Source organism: Dama dama, chromosome 25, assembly GCF_033118175.1.
Source record: "Dama dama isolate Ldn47 chromosome 25, ASM3311817v1, whole genome shotgun sequence".
NCBI classification, from domain to species: Eukaryota; Metazoa; Chordata; class Mammalia; order Artiodactyla; family Cervidae; genus Dama; species Dama dama.
In genome coordinates, this window is record NC_083705.1 from 73,089,687 (window position 1) to 73,113,550 (window position 23,864).

The 23,864-nt window shown below is 43.0% G+C and overlaps 1 protein-coding gene across 1 annotated transcript in view; it reads right to left on the minus strand.

Moving 5' to 3' along the window:
- The window catches only part of ADAMTS16 (ADAM metallopeptidase with thrombospondin type 1 motif 16), a 176,810-nt gene that overhangs the window by 72,205 nt on the left and 80,741 nt on the right, over positions 1-23,864 (minus strand). Inside the window, exons 13-19 of the mRNA XM_061129511.1 lie at positions 23,662-23,815; positions 13,371-13,466; positions 6,914-7,062; positions 5,387-5,559; positions 3,490-3,620; positions 1,159-1,282; positions 523-767 (exon numbers count right to left, since the gene is read on the minus strand). Of these exons, the coding sequence (XP_060985494.1) occupies positions 523-767; positions 1,159-1,282; positions 3,490-3,620; positions 5,387-5,559; positions 6,914-7,062; positions 13,371-13,466; positions 23,662-23,815 (1,072 nt within the window). The remainder of the gene's footprint in view (positions 1-522; positions 768-1,158; positions 1,283-3,489; positions 3,621-5,386; positions 5,560-6,913; positions 7,063-13,370; positions 13,467-23,661; positions 23,816-23,864) is intronic.

Sequence of the window (23,864 nt, forward strand, 5' to 3'; positions counted from 1 at the left end):
GTCCGCTGTGTGTTGCCACCATCTGCCTGGTCCCAGGGGAACAAATTACATTGTTAGAAGTTGATCATGCATATCTCATGGGCCTGTGCCATCTTGGGCAGAACACAGAGGGGCTTGTGTAGGAGCCGAGTGTGCAGCCCCCTGCCTGGCGGTGGGTTCTCACCTCACTCCCGTTTCCACGGCCCTAAACACAGGCACAGACAGAGCCACCCACAGCGGCTGCTTCTCATGGCCACAGAGCTTACAGGAGAGAAGCAGGCTTAGGTCACAATCCACTAATAAAGATGGAAAACCCAGGACTGTATGATGTGTGTCCTTACACATCTCATCACGCGTCTAGAGACCAAAGACGAGCGGTCCACTGGCCCACTCAGTCTGTGCATGGATTAGTCTCGTTTCCGAGACACCATCTAACTGCAAACAATTTTCTGTGGATGTGATATTTCGTCAACATAGCCTTGAACCTACAGGAATGCCCCAAACCCCCCGTCTGAGCCCTGAGAGCAAGAGGCTGGGGTTTACCTCCACGATCAGGGTTTCGTTGGTTGGTCCAGGAGAGGTTAAGCTCTCAGGCTCCTTGTGGGAACGTCTGTAGTCAAAGGTGGTTCCTGAAAACTTGTACTGGCCGGGCCAGTCCACCGCCCAGCGTCCATTCAGATAGTACTTTTTCAGTGCATTTCGCACGGAAATGTAGGAGGTAGATACGTTCGTTTCATAGATGCGGATGCTCCGGGCTCCGGAGGGAATGGTGACCACCTGGTAATACTCTGATTAGAGGAAACCGAGGGGAGAGGGCGGTGTTTCAGCAGCGCAGGGCCAACCCCAGTGCCCGCGGCTCTCCGTGACCAGCCCTTGGGGATCAGAGTTTGGAACCCGGAGGTCTAGTTTGGCCATCCAGTTCCATGAATCCTATAAAGGAGTTTTTTAATTGGAGCAGAGTTATTGTAATATTCATGGTTTCTAAGAACCGCTTTAATTGAAATAACCCAGCAACCGCTTCTAACCAAAACAGAAGGTCTGAGGAGCACAGCGGGCCAGGAGTCACAGGGGGCTCTCAGGGTCCTGCCTACTGGCTGTTCTCACTACACCCGCTCCTTCCCACCGAGGGTCGCTTTCCATCTCTGCTCGGCAGGCGGGCGGACCCGCGGGCAGACTCACGGTTGGCGCGGTGCTGCTTGGCGTAGAGGCCCTTGTGCGTCGTGCAACTGGAGTTATTGCCCCGGCACACGCCACAGGCATCTTCCGTAGCATCGGACCCCAAGATGTCGTCACATCCCACTTTCTGTGGGACCCACAAGGTCACAGGTCATTCATGAAAGAAAAGACAACAGGAGCGAAGTCACAAACCATTTCCTGGAGAGCTGAAAAGTTTCACCAACACGGGAGAGTTAACAAGTATTTATTGGATACCCAGTATGTGCACTGTGAGACTGTCAGGCTATGCTTCCGTCCAGAGGAGGAGGCCTTCTCGCGGCAAACACAGCCTGTCCTCCTTGGCATTGCTACTCGACTGTCCTGTCTGAAGCCCTGAATTACACCTATCGGATTGTCTTGTGGGAGACGTGGGTAAATTTCAGCCCAACGTGAAGCATTAAGCACAAATGACAAGCGAAGTGGCCTCACAAGGGTCCACTGGAATTCACCTCATGCTTCTGAATTGTCTTGTGCAGAGACAAAGAAGGAATGTAGACCATGGGACAATTATTCCCAGCTGTAAATTATAGCATGTTTGGCAACGGTCTTAGAATTTTAGCAGCTCTTCATAGATTCTATGACGCTTGCTAGTCTTACATTTCCTAACAAAGGATATAGGCTACCTAGGTTAAAAAAAAATCCATTCAGAAATGAAGTAACCAGGGTACACAATCCCTTGTTTGAAATTCCAGGGCCAGATGCATTTCAGAACTCAGGGTTCTTGGACTGCAGGAAGGTAACTAGCATATTATACATAAGATGTGGGGACATCGAAGATGTTTCTAAAACTCACTCATTGAGCGGGGTAAACATAACTGAAGACAGTCTCCTCAGTTCAAGGCAGCTTTGCAAACAAATTCAAGTTACCTTATATTTTACAGCCAAATAAATTTTCCACTTTGCAGCTCTTTGGATTTTAGAATTACAAATAAGGGATTGTGACACTGTATCACTAAGAATGCATAAAAACAATGAGATATTTAACAAATTGATAATCAGACACGGTGGGTGGAGAGCTGAGCGTTTTAAAGCTGAAAGAGATCTGAATAGTTGTGTGTGAGTGTGTGTGTGAGAGTGTGTGTGTGAGAGTGTGTGTGTGAGAATGTGTGTGTGAGTGTGTGTGTGTGTGAGAGAGTGTGTGTGAGTGTGTCAGTCACTCAGTTGTGTCTGGTGTCTGCCTCTTTGCGATCCTGTGGACTGTAGCCTGCTGGGCTCCTCTGTCCATGGGGTTCTCCAGGCAAGAATACTGGAGTGGGTTGCCATTCCCTTCTCCTGGGGATCTTCCCCAACCAAGGATGGAACCCAGGTCTCCCGCATTGCAGGCGGATTCTTTACCATCTGAGCCCCCAGGGAATCCCTGTGTGTGTGTGCTGCTTTAGTCTAACCTCAGAGTGCTGGTTCAACTTTACTGCAGCCACGGTTTACACTTTAAGAGAAGATCAGATCTGGGACCAAGGTCTTTGGACTCCACTGAATACAGATATTGAGTCACTTCCCTGAAAAGCCCGGTATTTGTCATTGCACATAGCCCCCTCCCTTTGTTTATTAATGTAACGGAACGCTCCCCACATCTCACTTCTGCGAGTGGCAAGAAGCTCAGAGCTTTGGGTCCACGCAGCAGCCCGTTTCCAGAGCCCGCGCCCTGAGTCCCCTCCAGCAGAAGTGAGGCTGTGATCTTCCTGTGACCCCGCCAGAGCGATGCAGGGGCCCCTGGCTCTAAGCTGTCCCTGGCTTCACTCACTCTGATGCCCCCGCCAGGTGACTGCCGTCTGATGCTGCGACTCTGCCGGTCTGCAGTCACAGTGCCTTCCGCCGGGACGTGAGGATGAAACCACCAGAGTCTTCCGGCAGCAAACGGCCCTTTGAGAGCTTCTCCTCCTCCACTCACCACCCTCAGCATCCCCCAGCTCCTGCCTGCCTCCTCCTTCTCTGACCACCGAAACATTCCTGCAGCCCATGATTCCTGCACCACCGGCTTCCCCTCCCCGCTTCCCCCACGCCCCTCTTCCGGACCTAGCTCCCCTCCCCAGCAGCCCTGCGAGTTTCCGAGTTTCCCAAGTTTCCCGGGTCTGCGTCTAAGGGAGAAGCAGCTTGCCCTCCCGCTGAGCTCTGCACACACCTCCACTGCCAAACGGCCTCCTTCTGTGTTCATCTGGCTTTCTCTCCCTCTGGGCTGCGACGGGGAGGGAAAGGGTGTGGTTTTAGGTATCTGGTCTCCCTAGCCCCTTACAGGATGCCTGGCACAAAGCGGACTGTTGGGAGATGTTTGTTGAACGAATGAATGATCATTATTACCTCACATATCCCATCTATACAAACATTACGGCTATCCTCCGAGCATGGAGTCCCATCTGTGACTTTATTTGACAAAGAAAAGAAGAAATCAAATCCTTCTGCGATACAGTAGAGTTTGCAGAAGTCCTGATCTTAAAAAGAAATACACACACAAACACAAATAAGAAAGATACTTAAGCTCTGATCACTTTTTGCTCTAAATGTTATAGACTTTTTTTTTCTTTTTTTGCCCATAAAAACTCCCACACAATAATACATAGCAAAGACATTTTAAAAATTGCCTCTTTCAGCTTTGTTTTCCCCTTGATTTTTAAATTATTTTTTAAAGCTTCACTACTAATTTTTACTCTACTGTGTCCTTTATTGATCCTCGTTCTATACACAGTGGTTGGCACATAGCAGGCATTCAATAAACATTTGTTGACTTGAACTACATTACTGTTCAACTATTTTACTAGTATGATTAACTGAGCTGTGTAGAAATGCAAAAAATCACTACCATTTTGCAGCAATATACAAAATTCTTACAGATAAAGTACAATAACATAATTTAAATAATCACAAAATTTCTTAATAGCTACTACATTTACTAAAACACATGATATTTTTAAACTGATAAAGGGAATAACTTTTGGATGAAATCTCCAAACAATATTGGTTTTTCTTAATAAATATAATGAATTGCCAAAAATATTGTCACATGGAGAATATAGATCTCATTATGTACTTAAGATTGGAAGATCAAGTTCACACCCTCTCTCAGTAATCCATTTCAAGGATTTATGATTTATATGGCTAATATAAACTTTTGTAGAAATTTTTTTCCTTTTGTTCTCTTCTCAGTAGAGAAGGGAACAGTTGATAACAAATCTTTATCTGCCTTAGTTTTCATTGGCCCAGTGCTCATATACAAATATGTTATTGTGCAGGATAAGAGAACTGACTGAATAATTCTAAGAATTAAATTTAATATGTGTTTCCATAATCAATGAACATATTTACTCAAGACTAGGAAAACCAGAAATAGCACACAGATTTTTTGACCCTGATCTCAAAGTTCTTTCTCCTTTATTCTCCTGCCTACTTGTTTCTCACTGGCTTAATTTTTACTGAGTTTGGAAGTAATAACCCAACAAAAAAGGCTTTGTGTAAAACTGCTTTTATTTTCCTTCCAGAATTTGCTGATTTCATAAACCTCTCACCATGATAACATTACATATATTGAGATAGTTAAAGTGCCAGGTGAGATAAGGCCCAACTTATGTATTCCCCACGTATTTCCTGATAATATTCTCAATTCCAAAGAACACGATGATTAGGTATTCTTTGAATTTATTCTCAAATTATACTACTTGAGCTACTGAGTTCAAGTTATTATAATGATAAGAATAATGCGTATTTTTCTCCACCTGGAGAGTCAAATCCTACACACAGTACAAACAAACTTCCTGGTTTCCAAGTTACAGATCAAACCTTTCCAGATACAGTATACTATCTGATTTTCCAGAAGATATGGACATTTTTCTTTAATTTTTCAGCTAATCATTCAATGGGCGATACACTCATCGCCATATTGCCATCAACTACTGTGATTTGTAATTTTAAAGAATTGATTCATTATCAATAAATCATCTACTTTGACTGTTTGATCACTTCTTTAAAGATTTCACGGTATTTTGCACAGACTCACTCTCTAGCTTGCTGTTTTTCTGAGCACACAGCTGCTCAGGTTTAGATAAGATGCCTCAGGGCAGGTAGAACAGACCTAACAACCAGAACAGAACCTGTGACTGGCCTCACAATATTCGGTCTACCTGGACCCACTCTACAGACCATGCAGTTCTTTAAAGAGTGAAGAAGCCTCGGCTGCTGCCAGAAGGCATGATTTGAGATTTACCTTCCACGCGGGTGTACGGTTTCCACTTGTAGAACCATCCTCGGAACCGTTTGCCGTTGAACTCGGCGCACTGCTGGGTGCGAAAGTCAACGCTGTTGGGGGGACATGTGTGACTGTTGCAAAGCTTCAGAGTTCGCGTGGGGCCCACACAAAACTTGCCTCCATGCGATGGTCTGGAATGCAGAGTTCACGGTTAGAAACTTGCCTTTGGACAGCTACTCACCGCTCCCTTGAATCGGGCTTGTTAGGGAGCGGGAGTGGGTGATGTTAAGGTATTGACTGTCACGAGTCAAGGACAGCGCCTTTCTAAGAAGCCCCTTGCACTTCTTACGTACTTACAATACGGGTAGTAGTGTTTTCCTTTTTCATTGGGTGTATTATTTGCAACACTGACACAGCAGGTTAGAACTTTGAAAGTGAGGGGCATGTATTTGCTCATCCTCCTTTAGGAGGCAGGTGAGCACCTCTGTTCTCTGAATTCTAAAAAGCAGAGCATGACTAAGGAAGGGCAGTGGTGAAAAAGCAGAAATGAGCCTGAAACTCAACTGCTTCACTTTCCAGATGGCAGCTTCTTTCCACTCCCAGCTTCCTTGTGACAAGGCCAGGACATCAGATGGGGACGGAATGAGCAGTCATCCTCCACTGGTTGCAAGGGACAGTAAACCCCCCTTCACCCCTAGAACTCAGGCAGGCACCCCAGAAGGGGAGCGTCCTGCTGAAGCAGGAGACCACTGGGTCTCACGCATTAAAGACAGGACCAACAGAAATCATCTTACTCAGATCAACATAACTTAAACAAAGAAAGGTGTCAATGAGGACTGACCAGCCCTTCCGCTCCACTGCAAGGCCTGCTGCTAACATCCTTGTCTGCGACAGAAGACACAACGAAACCACACACTGTGCAGGGGAATCTATTTGATGAAAAACCGAGGCTTTGTTTTTCTCACTTGAAAAAACTGTTCTTACTGGTTCTCATTCATTTGTGTTCTCTATACTTTTCTTATGACTTATTTCCATAATTTAGGCAGAAACTTGGTATCTCATGTAGACATGATTACAATTGAGTTCCTGAATATTGCTGCTGGGTCTGTTACTTTTGGGGCTTCCCTGGTGGCTCAGCGGTAAAGAATCTGCCTGCCAATGCAGGAGACGTGGGTTCAACTCCTGGGTTGGGAAGATCCCCTTGAGAAGGAAATGGCAACCCACTGCGGTATTTTTGCCTGGGAAGTCCCTCGGAGGAGCCTGGTAGGTCCATGGGGCTGCAAAGGGTTATACATGACTGAGAAGCTGAGAAGGCATGCAATGTTACTTCTGCTCTGTCAGATAGTTATGGGCACCCTAAATTATACCACAGAGACATCACTCTATAATAAATGCCTGAGTGAAAGGGCTTTCTGACTTAGAACTCTTCTGCAGTAATATGCGAAGTACAGAATTATTTTCACCGAGCTTCCTTCCACGTACTAGTTTGGGAAGTTTGTCACAGAGAGATGGCTCGCTGGTGAGGAGGGAGGTCTGAGTGCTCACCTGGGGTTTGTGCAGAGTCTGTCCCTGTGCGACACCCCTCCTCCACAGGTCCTGGAGCAAGGGGACCAGGGAGACCAGTCTGACCAGTGACCGTGAGTGGGCCTGGGGCCTTCGTCACCGTATTTCACACACTGCCCTCCGCGGCACCACTGAAAGTTAAAACAAACACAAAAGCAGTGATATGACTGTGGGTGGAGACTGGCTTCATCACTACAGCAATGCTCAGCCCTGGGAACTTGGTAAAATAAGCAGACATCAGTCTCCCTACCCTCAGGAGCACATAATGAAAATATATTTAATGATGCTTCTTTTTTTTTAATTGAAGCATAACTGCTTTATAATGTTGTGTTAGATTCTGCTGTACCACAGTGTGACTCAGTCACATGTATACATACATCCCCTCCTTCTTGAGCCTCCTTCCCAGACCCCCGCCCCATCCCAGCCCTCTAGGTCATCACGGAGCATCAAGCTGAGCGCCTTGTGTTATAGGGCAGCTTCCCACCAGCTGTCTATTTCACACACGGTCATGTCTATATGTCAATGCTGCTCTTCTTTTTTTCTTTCCAAAGTCAGCCTTGTTCTGTAAATCCACATGCAGGGAAGATACAGAGAAAACTAGTTTTCAGATATCAGTCTGAGCTGCTGGAATCTCACACGTGTAGTCCAGTTTTGTTGCAGGAACATGTAGTCTGATTGTTCACCTCTCAGGTGTGTGAACTCTAACCTTCCCTGGCAACAACACGCTCTTCATCTCTTGCTGTCAGAAGAGACTGACTGTCATACAGAAAAGTCCAGCTGGAGGGTCTGTGTGTCTCAACACCTTGTCATTTCCGTCCGGCGCTTCATGCTTTTGCTCTGAAGCACCTGGGCTGGGAGCCTGGAGGCTTTAAATGATGCCTGTCAGAGGTCACACAGCTTTCTGAGGACATGAAACAACCCACACAGGGCTCCAACTGTCCCAGTGAGGCCGGAGATGCTATCAGCTCCCCTTTCTCCAGAGAAGTGCCCACTGATGTTATTCTGCTAAAGTCCACGTGCACGTGGACTTTTAAAGTGCACGTTTCTTCACTTGCACCATGTGCAAAAGCTACACAAGATACAGTGTTGCATTCAGTGGTGCGGTTTTCTCACTGGGCACAATCGTCATTCTGATGGCAAACACTGTGTAGGAGACTATAAAATAATAGTTTTAAGAGAGCAAAAACAACCTATCAATATTCATACGGTCGCTGAAAACAGTTTATGATTCCTTGTAGTACTTGGTGTCTACTGGATACATTCTCCTTAAGATGCAAAAAGCACTGGGTTTTAAAGCCACTTGGATAATTCCTCTGTCATGGTCATGGTTAAGCCAATACCTTGACTTAAAGCCTAAATGAGATTTGTTTAGGTTAAATTATTTCATTTTGCTTGGGATGTTTATAAATTGCTTTAAAAAATTTGATCTAGTTTTATTTTAAAATGACATAAAGGGTTTACATGACATACAAGTTTGTTTTAAAATGACATAAAGAATCAAATTGCCAACATCCATTGGATCATAGAAAAAGCAAGAGAATTCCAGAAAAACATCTACTTCTGCTTAATTGACTATGCTAAAGCCTTTGACTGTGTGGATCACAAGAAACTGTGGACAACCTTCAAGATATGGGAATACCAGACCATCTTACTTGCCTCCTGAGAAAGCTGTGTGCAGGTCAAGAAGCAACAGTTAGAACCAGACATGGAACTACAGACTGGTTCCAAATTGGGAAAGGAGTACATCAAGGCTGTATATTGTTACCCTGCTTATTTAACTTATATGCAGAGTACATCATGTGAAATGCCAGGCTGGATGAAGCACAAACTGGAATCAAGACTGTCGGGAGAAATATCAATAACTTCAGATATGCAGATGACACCACCCTTATGGCAGAAAGTGAAGAACTAAAGAACCACTTGATGAAAGTGAAAGAGGAGGGCGAAAAAGCTGGCTTAAAACTCATCATTCAAAAAATGAAGATCATGGCATCCAGTCCCATCACCTCATGGCAAATAGATTGGGAAACAATGGAAACAGTGATAGACTTTCTTTTCTTGGGCTCCAAAAATCACTGCAGATGGTGACTTCAGCCATGAAATTAAAAGACACTTGCTCCTTGGAAAAAAAGTTATGAAAAACCTAGAGAGCATATTAAAAAGCAGAGACATTACTTTTTCAACAAAGATCCATAGAATCAAAACTGTGATTTTTCCAGTAGTCAGGCATGGATGTGAGTGTTGGACCATAAAGAAGGCTGAGCATTGAAGAACTGACGCTTTTGAACTGTGGTGTTAGAGAAGACTCTTGAGAGTCCCTTGGACTGCAGGGAGATCAAATCAGTTCATCCTAAAGGAAATCAGTCCTGAATATTCACTGGAAAGACTGATGCTAAAGCTGAATCTCCAATCCTTTAGCCACATGATGCAAAGAGCCAACTCATTAGAAAAGACCCTGATGCTGGGAAAGATTGAAGGCAGGAGAAGGGGACGACAGAGGATGAGATGGTTGGATGGCATCACGAACTCAATGAACATGAGTTTAAGCATGCTCTGGGAAATGGTGAAGGACAGGGAAGCCTGGTGTGGTGCAGTCCATGGGGTTGCAAAGAGTCAGACACGACAGAGCAACTGAACAACAAAGGGTGTAGGTAATGTTTTCCTGAAAGTTGGAGTTTATTCTTTTATTTTTTGACATAAGCAAATAATTTAGATTAATCATTCCTTTTTTTTCATAAATGACCCCATGTTATTCACATCTTTCTCCATTCTATTTTTTCATTTAACACTATATTCTGCAGTTAATTCCACAGAAGAAGGTAGACACACCCTTCACTCCTTTGTTGCAGCAACAAAACATTTCATTAAGTGTATTTCCAATCCATTTCCTTTGGATGAACACTTGCATCATTTCCAGTCTTTTGCTTTGATAATCTGCTTCAATAATTGTATTGCAAAAACCAGCATCTTTTTTGCTGTTTTTGTCAGAGTGTGCTTTTGTAAGATTGAAATGCAGTTGATTTACAATGCTGTGCTGGTTTCAGGCGTATGGCAAAGTGATTCAGCTATACTTACATAAATATGCATTTTTTCAGATTCTTTTCCCTTATGGGTTATTATACAATATTGAATATAGTTCCCTGTGCTATAAAGTAGGTCCTTGCTGTCTTTTACATATAGTGATGTGTATCTATTATCATTCTCTCTGGACATATGACCAAGATTATCCTTAAATGACTATTCTTAAAAATTATTTTTAAAAAGTTATTCTTTGTGACTTTGAGGAGAAACCACTACATCTTCTCCCAAGGAAGTTGCATGTAGAAACACAAACATAAACATGCATGCACACAATTTGGAGCATAATTTCCCACAGGTTGCAGACCCGTGCAGTTGGTGAGTGAGGTGGTCAGGGTGAGATCCTTATGTTAAATAAACACACAATATGTCTGCAGAAGCACTGGTTATATTTCTAAGAACCATCCCATTTGCTCACAGTTTTATATTTTATTGATGACTTGAAAGAAGGCTTTCTCTTGGGCAGTGTGATGTCACCATGAAGCACACATCCTGTGGTGATGCTGACCACAGAATCCACTGTCACTCTGAAACCCAGTACAGATGGGGAAGCAGCATAATGGGTCATGAAAACTGATGCTGTGGAGGTGAAAACGAGCCCCACATATCAGCTCAGCCAGGTGCCTGACCTGGGCATGGACTCAGGTGCCCCGAGCCTGCCCAGCCTCCTCTGAGCATCAGGGATGATGGAAACCACCAGACCGGGTTGTTCCAGGAACCCAAGGTAATGGCCCAGTCCTTGTACCAAAAGTCATCACAAAGTGAGAGCTGGTTTAATTTTACATTAGGGATTGCTGAAGAACTGGAATCTGCTTTGGCATGCATCCAGGCTGTGGTCCTCATCCCCTTGCTATGGATTTCTCATGGCGTGAGCATAGAGAACCCAGTGTCTTTTTCCTGGAAGAGTTATTGGGTTTATAGTGGGGGCTATCATATGTTTACCCTCTGGATGCTTGTGTGGATACAATGTATATAACACTCCAAAGACGGCACTTGTCACTAAAAGATGCGCTGACCACTGATCAGGCGTACCAGCATGCATGTCCACCCAGAACCTCGGTGTTGTAGCTGGTGGAGGGGAACAGGCTCCCATTCAGGACAGAGACGCACAGAAGCTGAAGAGCTGCTGTCGGTTACCTAGAACATACCCACCACTCTGGAATACCCCAAAGTGCTGGGACACTGAATTTTGGTAATGCTGGCTTCTCAGTCAGGACACCTCATGGACACCTGTGGACCAGTGATGCACAAAGACACACAACTAACACCAAAGGAACTTTTACAGGGGCCTCTGATGCTTGTCCCATCCTGCCACTGGGCACCCATGTGATTCTAGGCAGAACACTTAATGCCATGCAATTCATAAGGATCCATTCTAGCTTAATATGCACTAATTCTTTTCAATTTGAAGGAAAAAGCTCTATTTGGAAACATAATGAAAAAAATAAATACCAGTGAAAATCAGCAACAGAGGATGAGATGGTTGGATGCCATCACTGACTCAATGGACATTAGTTTAAGCAAACTCCAGGAGATAGTGAAATATAGGGGAGCCTGGTGTGTACTGCAGTCCATGGGGTCCCAAAGAGTCAGACACAACTTAGCTACTGAATAACAACAACTGTGCTTTCAAGGTAAACAGAATGCAATGATAATACAGGGGCAGCACCACAGTTATTTCATCATCCCAGAAAAATAGTAGATTTTAAAGAAAGCAGGCTGCCTGGAGAGCCATGCCATACTGGTGTGAACCATCACCAGGGCAACAAGGGAGGGCTGCCAATCTTTCAAGAAATCAGCATAATTCTGAAAACTATCATATTTGCAATCAAGTATGTGCAGGGAGTTGTGATCACCTGCAGCTTAAAGCTCATATAAATTCCCTGGTTAAAGTGTCAGTCACTCAGTCGTGTCCAACTCTTTGGGACCCCATGGACTGTAGCCCACCAGGCTCCTCCGTTCATGGAATTCTCCAGGCAAGAATACTGGAGTGGGTAGCCATTTCCTTCTTCAGGGGATCTTCCTGACCAATGATAGAACCTGGGTCTCCTGCATCATGGGCAGATTCTTTACCATCTAAGCCACCAGGGAAGCCCAAATTCCCTGCTATCCTGTGACAACTGGTATTTCTACATTGCAATACCTCAGCAAATGCATTTCCTCTTTTGACAAACTGTTGTTGTTCAGTCATCAAGTCATGTCTGACTCTTTGTGACCCCATGGGCTGCAGCATTCCAGGCTTCCCTGTCTCTCACCATCTCCCTGAGTTTGCTCAAGTTCATGTCCACTGAATGCCATCCAACCATTTTATCCTCTGTCACTCTCTTCTCCTTCTGCCTTTTGAGAAACTAAAAGCATTCTTATTAGACTCTTTTGTTATGGATTAATTTATTGCTGTCTATATCACTAGACAGATTTAGATATCAATCTCACCCTTGGAAAGTCTGACAATAAAGCATATCAACATGCGTAGGATGAATGGTTGCTAGGTACTATTCCTAAGCAAATTTACCTCATTTCTCTTCATTTTCTCAGTCAGTATTACAATAATTTAACCCGAAAGCATGTTAACATTGTTTCTTAATACTTTAAACCCTTTCTCTCTGTACTACCATTTAAATATGTTAATAGTGTAACAAGGTTTACTTCAGACTTTAAATGTACTAGATCAATAATATTCAGGCATATGTTTCTCTTTTGTACTTGTTAGCATCACAAATAAGTTTAGACACATAGAATGAAAATGGTTATGGTGACAATTTAGTTCTGACATATTTCTATCTTTATCAATAGTTTTTATAGTCTGAAAAATACAATCGCAGCTTAAATGAAAAGAATTAAAATATCACTTTTGAGTGTTAAGAGAATTTAATTTTCAGTTTTAATGATAGAATTCTCATTGTCTCCCAGTCAGTAAATAAACTTGCCATCTTATGAATTTCCTCTTTTCCCCAGGACAGCATCTTATTTTCACAGGAGCAATAGTCAAAAGGGTCTGTTCCACAGTCTTCAATGGATGCTCTGAGGCTTTGTCAGAACTACTGAACACTAGTTCTTTGTATGATTATAAGGTAGTCAAGAGTTTAACATCCCCCCTCATTAAACAGAATCAGCCATCACTTGCTGCCTGACATCAGTGTCTAGTGATTGTAGGTATCTCATCAATGCATCACTAAAAAAGTGAGAAGGGGAGTCCTCTTCATAGAATTAATATAAATTAAGCAATCTTTTGGCATATTATAGATATGATCATATAGATCAGGAAGACAGGCTTAAAAACAGGAAGACAAAAGGAGGAAGGATACATGGCTGAAAGGCTGACATCTGAATATGATGTCTGCACCTAAAACAAGTTTCTTACCATGTCATGCCCACAAGTAGTGCCTTCTGCAGCTGGCATAAATTTAGTCTCACATTTCCTTCCAATCCGGTGGCACCACAGGGCTTTACAGATATCCTGAAACAGAAGGAAGGTCATTAGTATTACAAATGGTCCACACAGCTGTGATGAAATGTTGTCGTTGTTTAGTTGCTAAGTCTTGTGCGACTCTTTTGCAACCCCATGGACTGTAGCCTGCCAAGGTCCTGCGTCCATGGAATCGTCCAGGCAAGAATACTAGAGTGAGTTGCCATTTCCTCCTTCAGGGGATCATCCTAACCCAGGGATCAAATCTTCACCTCTTGCTTTGGCAGGTGGGTTCTTTACCACTGAGATACCTGGAAAGCCCAGTGTCACTGAAAAAATTTAAGGGAAAACAACTGATATAAATTAAAAGCTAATGTCTACTCAGGAGTAGATATACATGGTAGACTAAGGACCCAGAAGTCTCATGTTCTAGACACTGTCCAACTTCATTCTATCCCCAAAACTCTATTTCTATTTATTCATCATACATTTAACAAAATTATACTTTTTAAATTAAAAATAAAATATGCTTAATCCAGATATTGAAGAAAATTACAAATAATTAAAAATTAAGAAATTAAAAACTAATAACACATAACATTTTATAAGTTGCTCTTGCTCCTACCTTTCACTAACCTCTGCAACTCTGAATCCTCATTTCCATGTTAAAGATGGCTATGAAACTTGCTGACATGCCCATTTCTCTAGCCAGTCATCCATTCATTCATTTACCCACCCAGCCACCATCCCCAAATCTTTGATGAAGGCCTAGAATGTGCCAGGTATTCAGCTAGGCATGAGGTTCCTTAAGCACAGACCTACTCCCTCAACAATGGTCTTAGAGGGGGTAGATCTGGTGTAAATCACCATCGGTGTACACGGGAAGAAGTTCCCCTGCTACAAAGGAAAGAACATGGTGCAGGGCAGACTTGCCAGGAAAAAAGGGCTTCACCTGAAGGACCCAGGAAGGCAGTGGGAGAAGATGGACAGATGAGTCAAATCTTCAGATCAAGTCTGGCCCTTTCTGAAGAGAAGGAATGAAGGGGTCATGCAAAGGAAGATGAGAAAGAACAATGGTATGTGCAGAGGAAGGAAGCCCAGCACGGTTGATTCATCAGCAAAATAAAACAAGATCTGAAGTTTAAACACAAAAAAAAAGCCTCTCCAACTGTAAGAAATTATTTATGCTTTTAGACCCAAAGGACCATCTTAGTGATAGGTAGACCATTGGGCTCATGAAATGGTGGGACCTCCAGGAAAGCTGGTGGGGGCTTCAGTGTACATGATGAAAACTTTCTTAAATGACCTGTACAACTGTTCTGAATACTTGAACCAGTACTGCACTATTTCCCAAGACATTTAATATCTGCAACTACAGGGTGCTTCATGTTATAAACAAAATGCAACACAGCAAAACCTCCACTTGGTTCTGTTTGAAAGATGGCGTTTCATGGCCTCTGTGCCTCTATTTCCTGTTTCAGATGGCGCCTCAGGGCGTCTGTGCCTGTACTTCCAGTTCAGATGGCGTTTCATGGCCTCTGTGCCTCTACTTCCTGTTTCAGATGGCGCCTCAGGGCGTCTGTGCCTCTACTTCCTGTTTCAAGTGGCGTTTCATGGCGTCTGTGCCTCTGTTTCCTGTTTCAGATGGCGCCTCAGGGCGTCTGTGCCTCTACTTCCTGTTTCAGACGGCGTTTCATGGCGTCTGTGCCTCTGTTTCCTGTTTCAGATGGCGCCTCAGGGCGTCTGTGCCTCTACTTCCTGTTTCAGATGGCGCCTCAGGGCGTCTGTGCCTCTACTTCCTGTTTCAGACGGCGTTTCATGGCGTCTGTGCCTCTGTTTCCTGTTTCAGATGGCGCCTCAGGGCGTCTGTGCTTCTACTTCTTGTTTCAACCATGCTAGAGATGAGGTCACACGGGGCTTTTTGCATTGTATGGGTGACCACTTAAAAGATTTCCCTTTTAGCAATCCATATGGATTTTACCTTCACAAAACTTAATTCTCAAATCTCCATACATTTATTCATTATATTTTTAAAAGTTAAAGTATTTGTTAAAGACACACACAGCCTCCGACCCCCCCCCCCCCCAACCCCACCCCGCCCCCCGGCTTGTATCTCTCTCACTGAAAAGCCAGCTTTTCATGCTTTAATTTGGATATCAATTCATTGCTTTTATTTTGAGCCGTTCATAGTATCTTCCTATGGTTGCAGTCACTGTACCATTTTCTCTGGAGCCTGACAGAATCATGAAGTGCTACGGGGGCAAACGTATCATGCCTGGCGGTGAGCGCCGTGCCTGGCTCTCACGACGTTAATCAGCATGCTGCACCAGGGGCCTCTGTTCTCGGCCAGAATGGTGCTTAGAGAGCAGAGCCACAAGGAGACCTAAAGGCATCCGTAAAATCAGGGGGCAGGGTGTCTGCAAGTCTCCAAAGAGACAACTGGGAAGCTCTGTTTGCACGGATGATGTCGTGACAGAAAACCAGGATACAATTAGAACTTCCTTAACATCAGAACTTGTGGACCTGGGCTCAGTGTCTGGGTGGAAATATGACCAATCACACACAGATTGCAGACAGTGGCGCAGGGTAGGGGTACCTGCCCTGCAGTGACCGACTGATTCAGGCGGCTGGGCAAGGGCAAGCAAAGGGAAGAACACGGAGATGGGTGAGTGAACGATAAGGGAATGGTTCGCTCCTGTGGCTGGGTTAGCAGGAGATGGACACAGAGGCCCAGGGGAGGGTTTGGGCTTCTGAGAAGGTATCTGGTGTGAATTGGGCAGGGCAGATTGGGCAGGCAGAACCCGGGTATCCTCCTTGTATATAGCTGCCGATCAACTTGTCCCGGGGGCCGCATGAAGTGTCGGAGGCCCTGTGCCCCCCTCAGGGCTTGGCACCCCACAGGCACCAAACTCATGCCAGTGTCCTTTCTCAATTCCGATCCCGAGGAGATGTGAGCTCAGTCCCAGCTCCCAGCCTGGTTCATGGCTGCGGCCGGAGGGAGCCAGTGCTACTAATTCCTGGGACAGTTTCGGAGATGATGGAAGAGGGTAAAATAAATGGGGCTTTAAAATGTTAAATTATTTTTATGTTTTTGTCATCGATACCTGGAACAGTGCTTAGCACCTGGCTGGCTTTCAATAAATGTTTTGTGAGTGAGTCAAACATCTGTTAGTTTGTTTCTGTGGAAACCTTGGACAGAGTGAGCAGAAACTTCTTTAGTGTAAAATGATCATAACAGTGATCAGTGGATTGTGATCATGAAAACATCTAAATGATTTAGGAGGGTAACATTATGATATGAAAATACTACACTGAGACGACTGCTAAAAGTATTTTCATAATCTTCTTACATGACAGTTTTGGGTAACATTCTGCAGAATATAGACATATAGATGGAAGATACTAATGAAAGTGACGGTTTTTAAGTTTTTTAAGTAAGAAGCTCTCACATAGAGGATGCTGGTGGCAGTCAGCTCACCACTAAATCATATGATGTGTCTACTTCAGCCTGTGCCCAGTTTATGCCATCTGTGTATGTCAGCCCCATCCTTCAAACTGTTCCTTCCCCAATTCTAGGCCCCTAGGTAGAAATAAATCAAGAGTTACAAAAGCCTTGAAATACATAATTCATGTTACTGTGTTCTAACATTTCAAAAAGTATTCAAGGCTTTGGTGTCTTTATAGATGTAAATGCTGGCCACTTAATAACAATGTGACATTCTATCCTGGAAAACAAATAGACACCTTAGTATCTCAAACGATGTTTATTTTGTTATCTAAACAACTCAAATCCAATTATTCCCTCTTGGTTTTATCATATTTTGGCTTTACTGCTAACTTCTGGATTAAGTACAAGGGTGGTATTAAACTAGCATTGTGATCGTTACATTCTTAATAAAATTTTAGGGTCCTCTTGGAACAAAGATACTATTAAATCATGGTTCCAGGGATAGGAATTTGGAGTGCAGTAAGTGCTGGATGGGGTGGGGCAGGCACGGGGGGGAGGGACGTCCCAATTTACCAACAGTACCCAGGACACTAAGGTGAGCAAATTTCCAATTCTCTTGTGCTGCACCTCAGATTGTAGGTTTAGGACACCAAGCAACGTTGATGAAGCAGAATAGGAACTTAACAAAGACACAGGGTTCAAAATAACTAAAAATGGTATAGATGATCCTGTTGGCAAAGCACAGATAGAAGGAACAGATGAATGGACACCGAAGCGGGGAGGGGGGCTGAATGAACTGGGAGACTGGGACCAACACATATACATTACTGGTCCTGAGCGAGCATACGCTCACTTTCATAAAATGGGTAACTAGTGAGAACCTGCTGTATAGTGAGAGCTCTGCTCAATGCTCTGTGTTGACTGAAATGGGGGAGAAATAAAAAAAAGAGAGAGAGGATATGTGTAAACATACAGGTGGTTCACTTTGCTGCACAGTAGAAAGTAACACAGCATTGTAAAGCAGCTACTGTTGTTGGTCAGTGGCCCAGTTGAGTCCAACTCTTTATGACCCCATGGACTGCAGCATGCCAGGCCTCTCTGTCCCTCACCATCTCCCAAAGTTTGCCCAAGTTCATGTCCATTGCATCAATGATGCCATCCAGCCATCTCATCCTCTGAAGCCCTCTTTTCCTTCCGCCCTCAGTCTTTCCCAGCATCAGGGACTTTTTCAAGGAGTCAGCTATATCTCAAGTTTTTTTTTTTTTTGGTTTGTTTGTTTAAAAAGGTGAACAGGAATAAAAAGAAGAAGAAGAATGCTTAGGCCCATGTAAAGAGTTCACTCTTTGACCTTTGCCGCTAAGGAACTCTCTCTTTAACAAAGGCTCTCACTTGCTGTTCCGTCCCGTAATTGACGAGTTATCCTATCGGTAATACTGACTTGTGCGTGCTCATGTGCTCAGCAGCTCAGTTGTGTCTGACTCTCTGTGATCCCATGGACTGCAGCCCACCAGGTTCCTCTGTCCATGAGATCTTCCAGGCAAGAATACTGGGTTGTCATTTCCTTCTCCAGGGGATCCTCACAACCCAGGGATCATATTCGTGTCTTTCGTGCCTCCTGCATTGGCAGGCGGATTCTTTACCTCTTGATTAAGTTTAGTATCACAACCTAACATTCCAAATAAAATAAACATTTTCAGATGATTGGATTTGTTTTAGCATGTCCACATCATGAATAAAGTGCTATCAGATTCATTTTCTCCAACTGTTAGTATTAGACTTCCTCAAAAATATGTACTAAAAATTCATATACAAATAATGTTATAATAGGATACATAATTTATTGCAATTATTTTTTTCAAGCAGTGGTGCATTTGTATCACCAGTTCTGATTATCAATATACAAGTCATCAGTGGATCAAGAAAGCCATGACCATCTATGTGTGTGTATTTATACACGAGTATGTACACACCGATATATACACACCAAACACATATCCATTCATCCAAGAGAAGAATGCATATGTATTCACATCATCTCTTAAGTTTCCAAACTAAATAGCACTTGGTACTTAAAAGAGGTTTAAGCCTGTCTAAAATATCTTCCATCCATCTGTTACCCTTCCCCACAAATTTGTACCGAGTGGGTCTTAAGTGCCAAGGGTGGGTTTATGCACTGGGTAGTTTCTCTGTTATTTATTATTTTATACTCTACCATCAGAAAAGTTCCAGATCTTTACACTTCAACTTAATCAAATAGACTCATTCTTATAAGATTTCAGCAGGAGGTCATTTGAAAAATTAAATTTATGAGAATTTCCTGAGATGCTTCAATTCATATGGAATATATAGAATCTAATTGTCACTCTGTATCTAAAGTTGAGATTCTTTATATTAGAGGGTTTGGCCACATGAGTAGAATTTAACTTCTAAAAAGAAAACTATGTCAATTTTATCTTTATTAAAAAACAACTTCACATCATAGGGAATGATGTCACAATACTGACTTTGATGGATTTTTTTTTTTTCAAAAGGTACTTTATTGTTTATGGTGAAGTAGCTGGTACTAGGCTTACTTTTCTACATTCAAAAGCTATAAAAGTGGCTAATTGTTTCAGACTCTTGCAACAAGCAATGCAGTACCTAGGTCTCAAGAGAAGAGGAATTTATCAGGTGAGTGCCACCTCTGCCCAGCTCCCTGCCTGGATACATTTTGCTGACCATGGTACAGAAATGTGAATCCTATGCTGACAATAGCAGTCTCGCCGAATTGAGAGTGCAGAGATCCAAGTTGGGGCTGCAGAAGTAGCTAGAATTTGTGGGACAACGACCAGAAAGGAAAAAGCTAAACTGAATAGGGAGCCCTGAGGATTTCCTGCAGGTCCTTATCTGAGGGGTGAGTGGCTGATAACACAGGATGAGGCTCCAAGTGGCCTGGCAGAGTGCAGCATCTTTGAGCAAAAAGCTGATAAGTGTTGGAAGATTGGACATACACAGTTCTGGGAAAGAGCAGTGTCCTGGCCCACACAGTGTGGAGAATCACAGCGAGCATCTGGGCGTCCAGTGGAAAGCCCAAAGTCCATGTCTCATGAGTAAGAACCACAAGCTGTCTAATAGGTAGAGTACATATTGTGCCTTAGAGCTAAGGAAAACCCAGAATAGATGAGCCCTAAGGAAGAATAATGGTGGCTAAGACGGTAAGGAATCTGCCTGCAATATGGGAGACTCAGGTTCAATTCCTGGGTCTGGAAGATCCCCTGGAGAAGGAAATTGCTACCTACTCCAGTATTCTTGCCTGAAGAATCCCATGAATAGAGGAACCTGGTGGGCTACAGTCCATGGGGTCACAAAGAGTCAGGTATGACTGAGTAAAAAAAAAAGGAATAATAAAACAAAGGCTCAGGGGATCAAAAGAATTCGCCTACTATAACAACATAATATAAATATACATAATATAAAATAACAATATATCATAATATATAATTGTAACACATGTAATATGTTATAATATATTCAAAAAATGGATGTAAGTGAACAAATGGGATATTCTCTAGAGAAATACAGACTATAAAAAAGAACCAAATGGTGGTTCTAGTATGAAACTTAACCCAAATGCATAGCTTGATGAATTGTCTAAATAAATGATTAGAAATGTTAGAAGAAAGATACAAATGATGACAAACTTATATTAGAAACAGCTGAGTTCAGACGAAAATGGAACTATAGAGGGTCTAAAGGGAAAAAAAGGAACAAAGAATGAACTGTTTAGAATTTTATATTCAGAAAAAACTGTTCTTCAAAATTGAGGGTAAATTAATGACATTTTTCAGATAAAGAAAACCTGAGATACTTTATGGCCACAGATTTGTGCTACAGAAATGCTAAAGGAAGTTCTTCAGGCCCTAAGGAAATGACACAATTTGAAACTGATCTATAAGAAAGCATGAATAATAAATGGCAAATGTGTGGGTTAACATAAAAAAACAACCCTATTTTATTTAAAAATAATCCGTTATTTTAAAACAAAGATTGTAACAGTGCCATGTGGCTCATAGCTTGCAAAAGAAATAAAATACATCATGACAATAGTACAAAGTGTGAAAGAAGGAGACATGGACTCATTTATTGTAGAGATCCTGCATTTTGCATAAAGCGACACGATGCTAATTCTACATAGGTTGCAAATTAAAGATGCAGCTTTAGAGCAACCACTAAAAGTACACGTAAAAGATAGCTAAAAAACAAATCGGTTCAAAAAAAGAATTTTTGAAAAGACATTTAATCCCAAAGAAAACAGAAACAAACAAGGAATGAGAACAGGACACAAATAGCAAAATGGGAGATTTAAATCCACTATGTCAGTAACTGTTCGTCACTCAGTCAAGTCCGACTCTTTGTGACCCCACGACCCTCAGTCATGTCTGACTCTTTGTGACCCCAAAAGAAAACAGAAACAAAAAAGGAATGAGAACAGGAAACAAATAGCAAAATGGGAGATTTAAATTCACTATGTCAACAATTGTTGTGCTTAGTCGCTCAGTCATGTCCCACTCATTGTGACTGCATGGATTATAGCCTGCCAGGCTCCTCTGTCCATGGGGATTCTTCAGGCAAGAACACTGGAATGGGCTGCCATGCCCTCTTCCAGGGGATCTTCCCAACCCAGGGATCAAACTCAGGTCTCCTGCATTGCAGGTGGATTTTTTACCATCTGAGCCACCAGGCAAGTCCCATGTCAATAATTACATTAAACATAAATGGATTAAACATTCCAGTGAAAGGCTAGAAACTGTTCAACTGGATACAAAAGCAATATCAAACTAAAGGATACAACAGAGACATGTTACATCAAACCACAAAGAAATGGGCAGTAAAAGAATGGGGAAAATATCATGCAGAGTATTCTTAAATAAACTGATGTGGCTGTATTAGCATAAGATAGAGTAGAATTCAAGAAAAGTGACATTACCAAAAGTAAAATAAAGTTATTGCATATTAATGAAAGGATCAGGAAGACATAAATCCAAAACTTGTATACACCTAAAAACCTAGCTTCAAAATACACAAAGCAAAAACTGATAGAACTAATGGGAAAAACAGAAAAATATATAATCTTTGTTAAAGGTTTTAACACTCATCTCTGAAATCATTACATACCAAGTAACAAATATTGCAGAGGCTACAGAAGCTATAAATAATATTGTCAAACAAACTAACAGAATCTCTTACCAAGCAAGGACCAGGAAGGAACCTCAGTTTGATAAAAGGTTACTAGGTAAAAATTTAATTGTACACCTAAAACAAATGCATTTCCCTACATGTAAATATTTTCTCGGTAATAGAAAGACGTCTGGAGAAGGAAATGGCAACACACCCCAGTACTCTTGCCTGGGAAATCCCATGGACAGAGGAGCCTGGCGGGCTACAGTCCATGACATCACAAAAGGGTCGGACACGACTTAATGACTAAACAATAACGACAATAGAAAGACATGCTGCATTGAACTTATCCCCTGTATTTTCCAAACAGCACTAGTTTACCACGATGATAGCCCATGGCCTCAGCAAATCGGTGTGGAAACCAGGAGTATGCCACAGAACACTCCACCTTTGAAAGAAAATGTTAGATGTGGGCTTCTTTTCCTTAGCAAACAGAAGAGTAATACAAAAATTCTCATGGATCTTACATATTCCTCCAACTGAAAAAAGCAGCACTGGGAGTACCGTGTTGATGCTCTCTGATTTACTATTCTGGTTCCAAGCTGAGATTACCCAGCTGAGGAGATAAACATCCAGTTCTGGCACACAGCTGTAACTGACTCTGCAGGGAGACCTACTTGAGTTTAGAAGAAAGAAGATGATCATGTTGGATTTAAATTGGGCACATTCCCAGCGTGTTCTGAGATGTTGGAGATTTCTGGAGGACTATATATTTTTGTCCACTTTCCTTTTGATTTTATTATAAACTAGGATAAAAGAAAACTCTTGTGACACCATGGACTGTAGCCTGTCTGGCTCCTCTGTCCATGGGATTTCCCAGGCAAGAATACTGGAGTGGGTTGCTATTTCCTTCTCCTGGGGATCTACCCGACCCAGGGATCAACCCCAGGTCTCCTGCATCCAGCAGGTGGATTCTTTATGGACTGAGCCACCAGGGAAGCCCTCAAAATAGCTACTTTCATTCAATTTATGGGTGGCTTTGTTAGCAGTTTAGTAGAGCGAGTTATGAAATCTCCATTTTCCCTTGTCTAGCAAGAGCACATGTCTCTGAGTTACATGGAGAATTTATGTGAGAAAACCACTCTGCTGTGTCCCTCGGGTCAGTGGACTACTCTGAAAGGCTTCTCTAGAAATACTTCATTTGAGGAATTTAATAATCAGAAGTCCCAGATAGGCTACTGCCTTATGGTAAATTCTGTCTCTGTCTGAGGAAGGTTGCGGGGGGAGGGGCACGGGGGCAGTGAGCACAGTTCCTTAAACACCATTTGAAAAGAATGCAGTGCGTTCATTTGCCAACTTGCACCAACCAAGAGTTCTCCCTGAACTCCCACATGATAAATCAGAAGGAACTGACCCCAGAGGACAAGTCAGTACTTGAGAGAAAACTGATACCTACCACAGCATCCACGGTCATCTTCGCCAGTAAAACATGTGTTTCCTGTTATACAGGGCCAGCCCTAACACACAGGATTTGACATTTGGTAGGTACCCAATAAACGCAGCATACATCAACGTCAGCTTCACCGAATAAAACGGTTTTATGAAGCATTCTGCGTGGAACACTTGCCAACAATTGCTTGCCTTTTTGAAATCCAGCATGCAGAGCTTGGCTTTCTCTCCAAACTGCCACTTGCACTGCGTGTTCGCGTCATATAACTCTCCCGGCAGCTTCTCCGGGTACTTGTACTCCTTCACGGGCTTTGGCCGGTCAGCAAGGCAGGTAGCCTGGGCGGTGCTAGAACACAGAGGAGCTGCTAGTGAGGCCAGGGGTAGCGAAGGTGTCC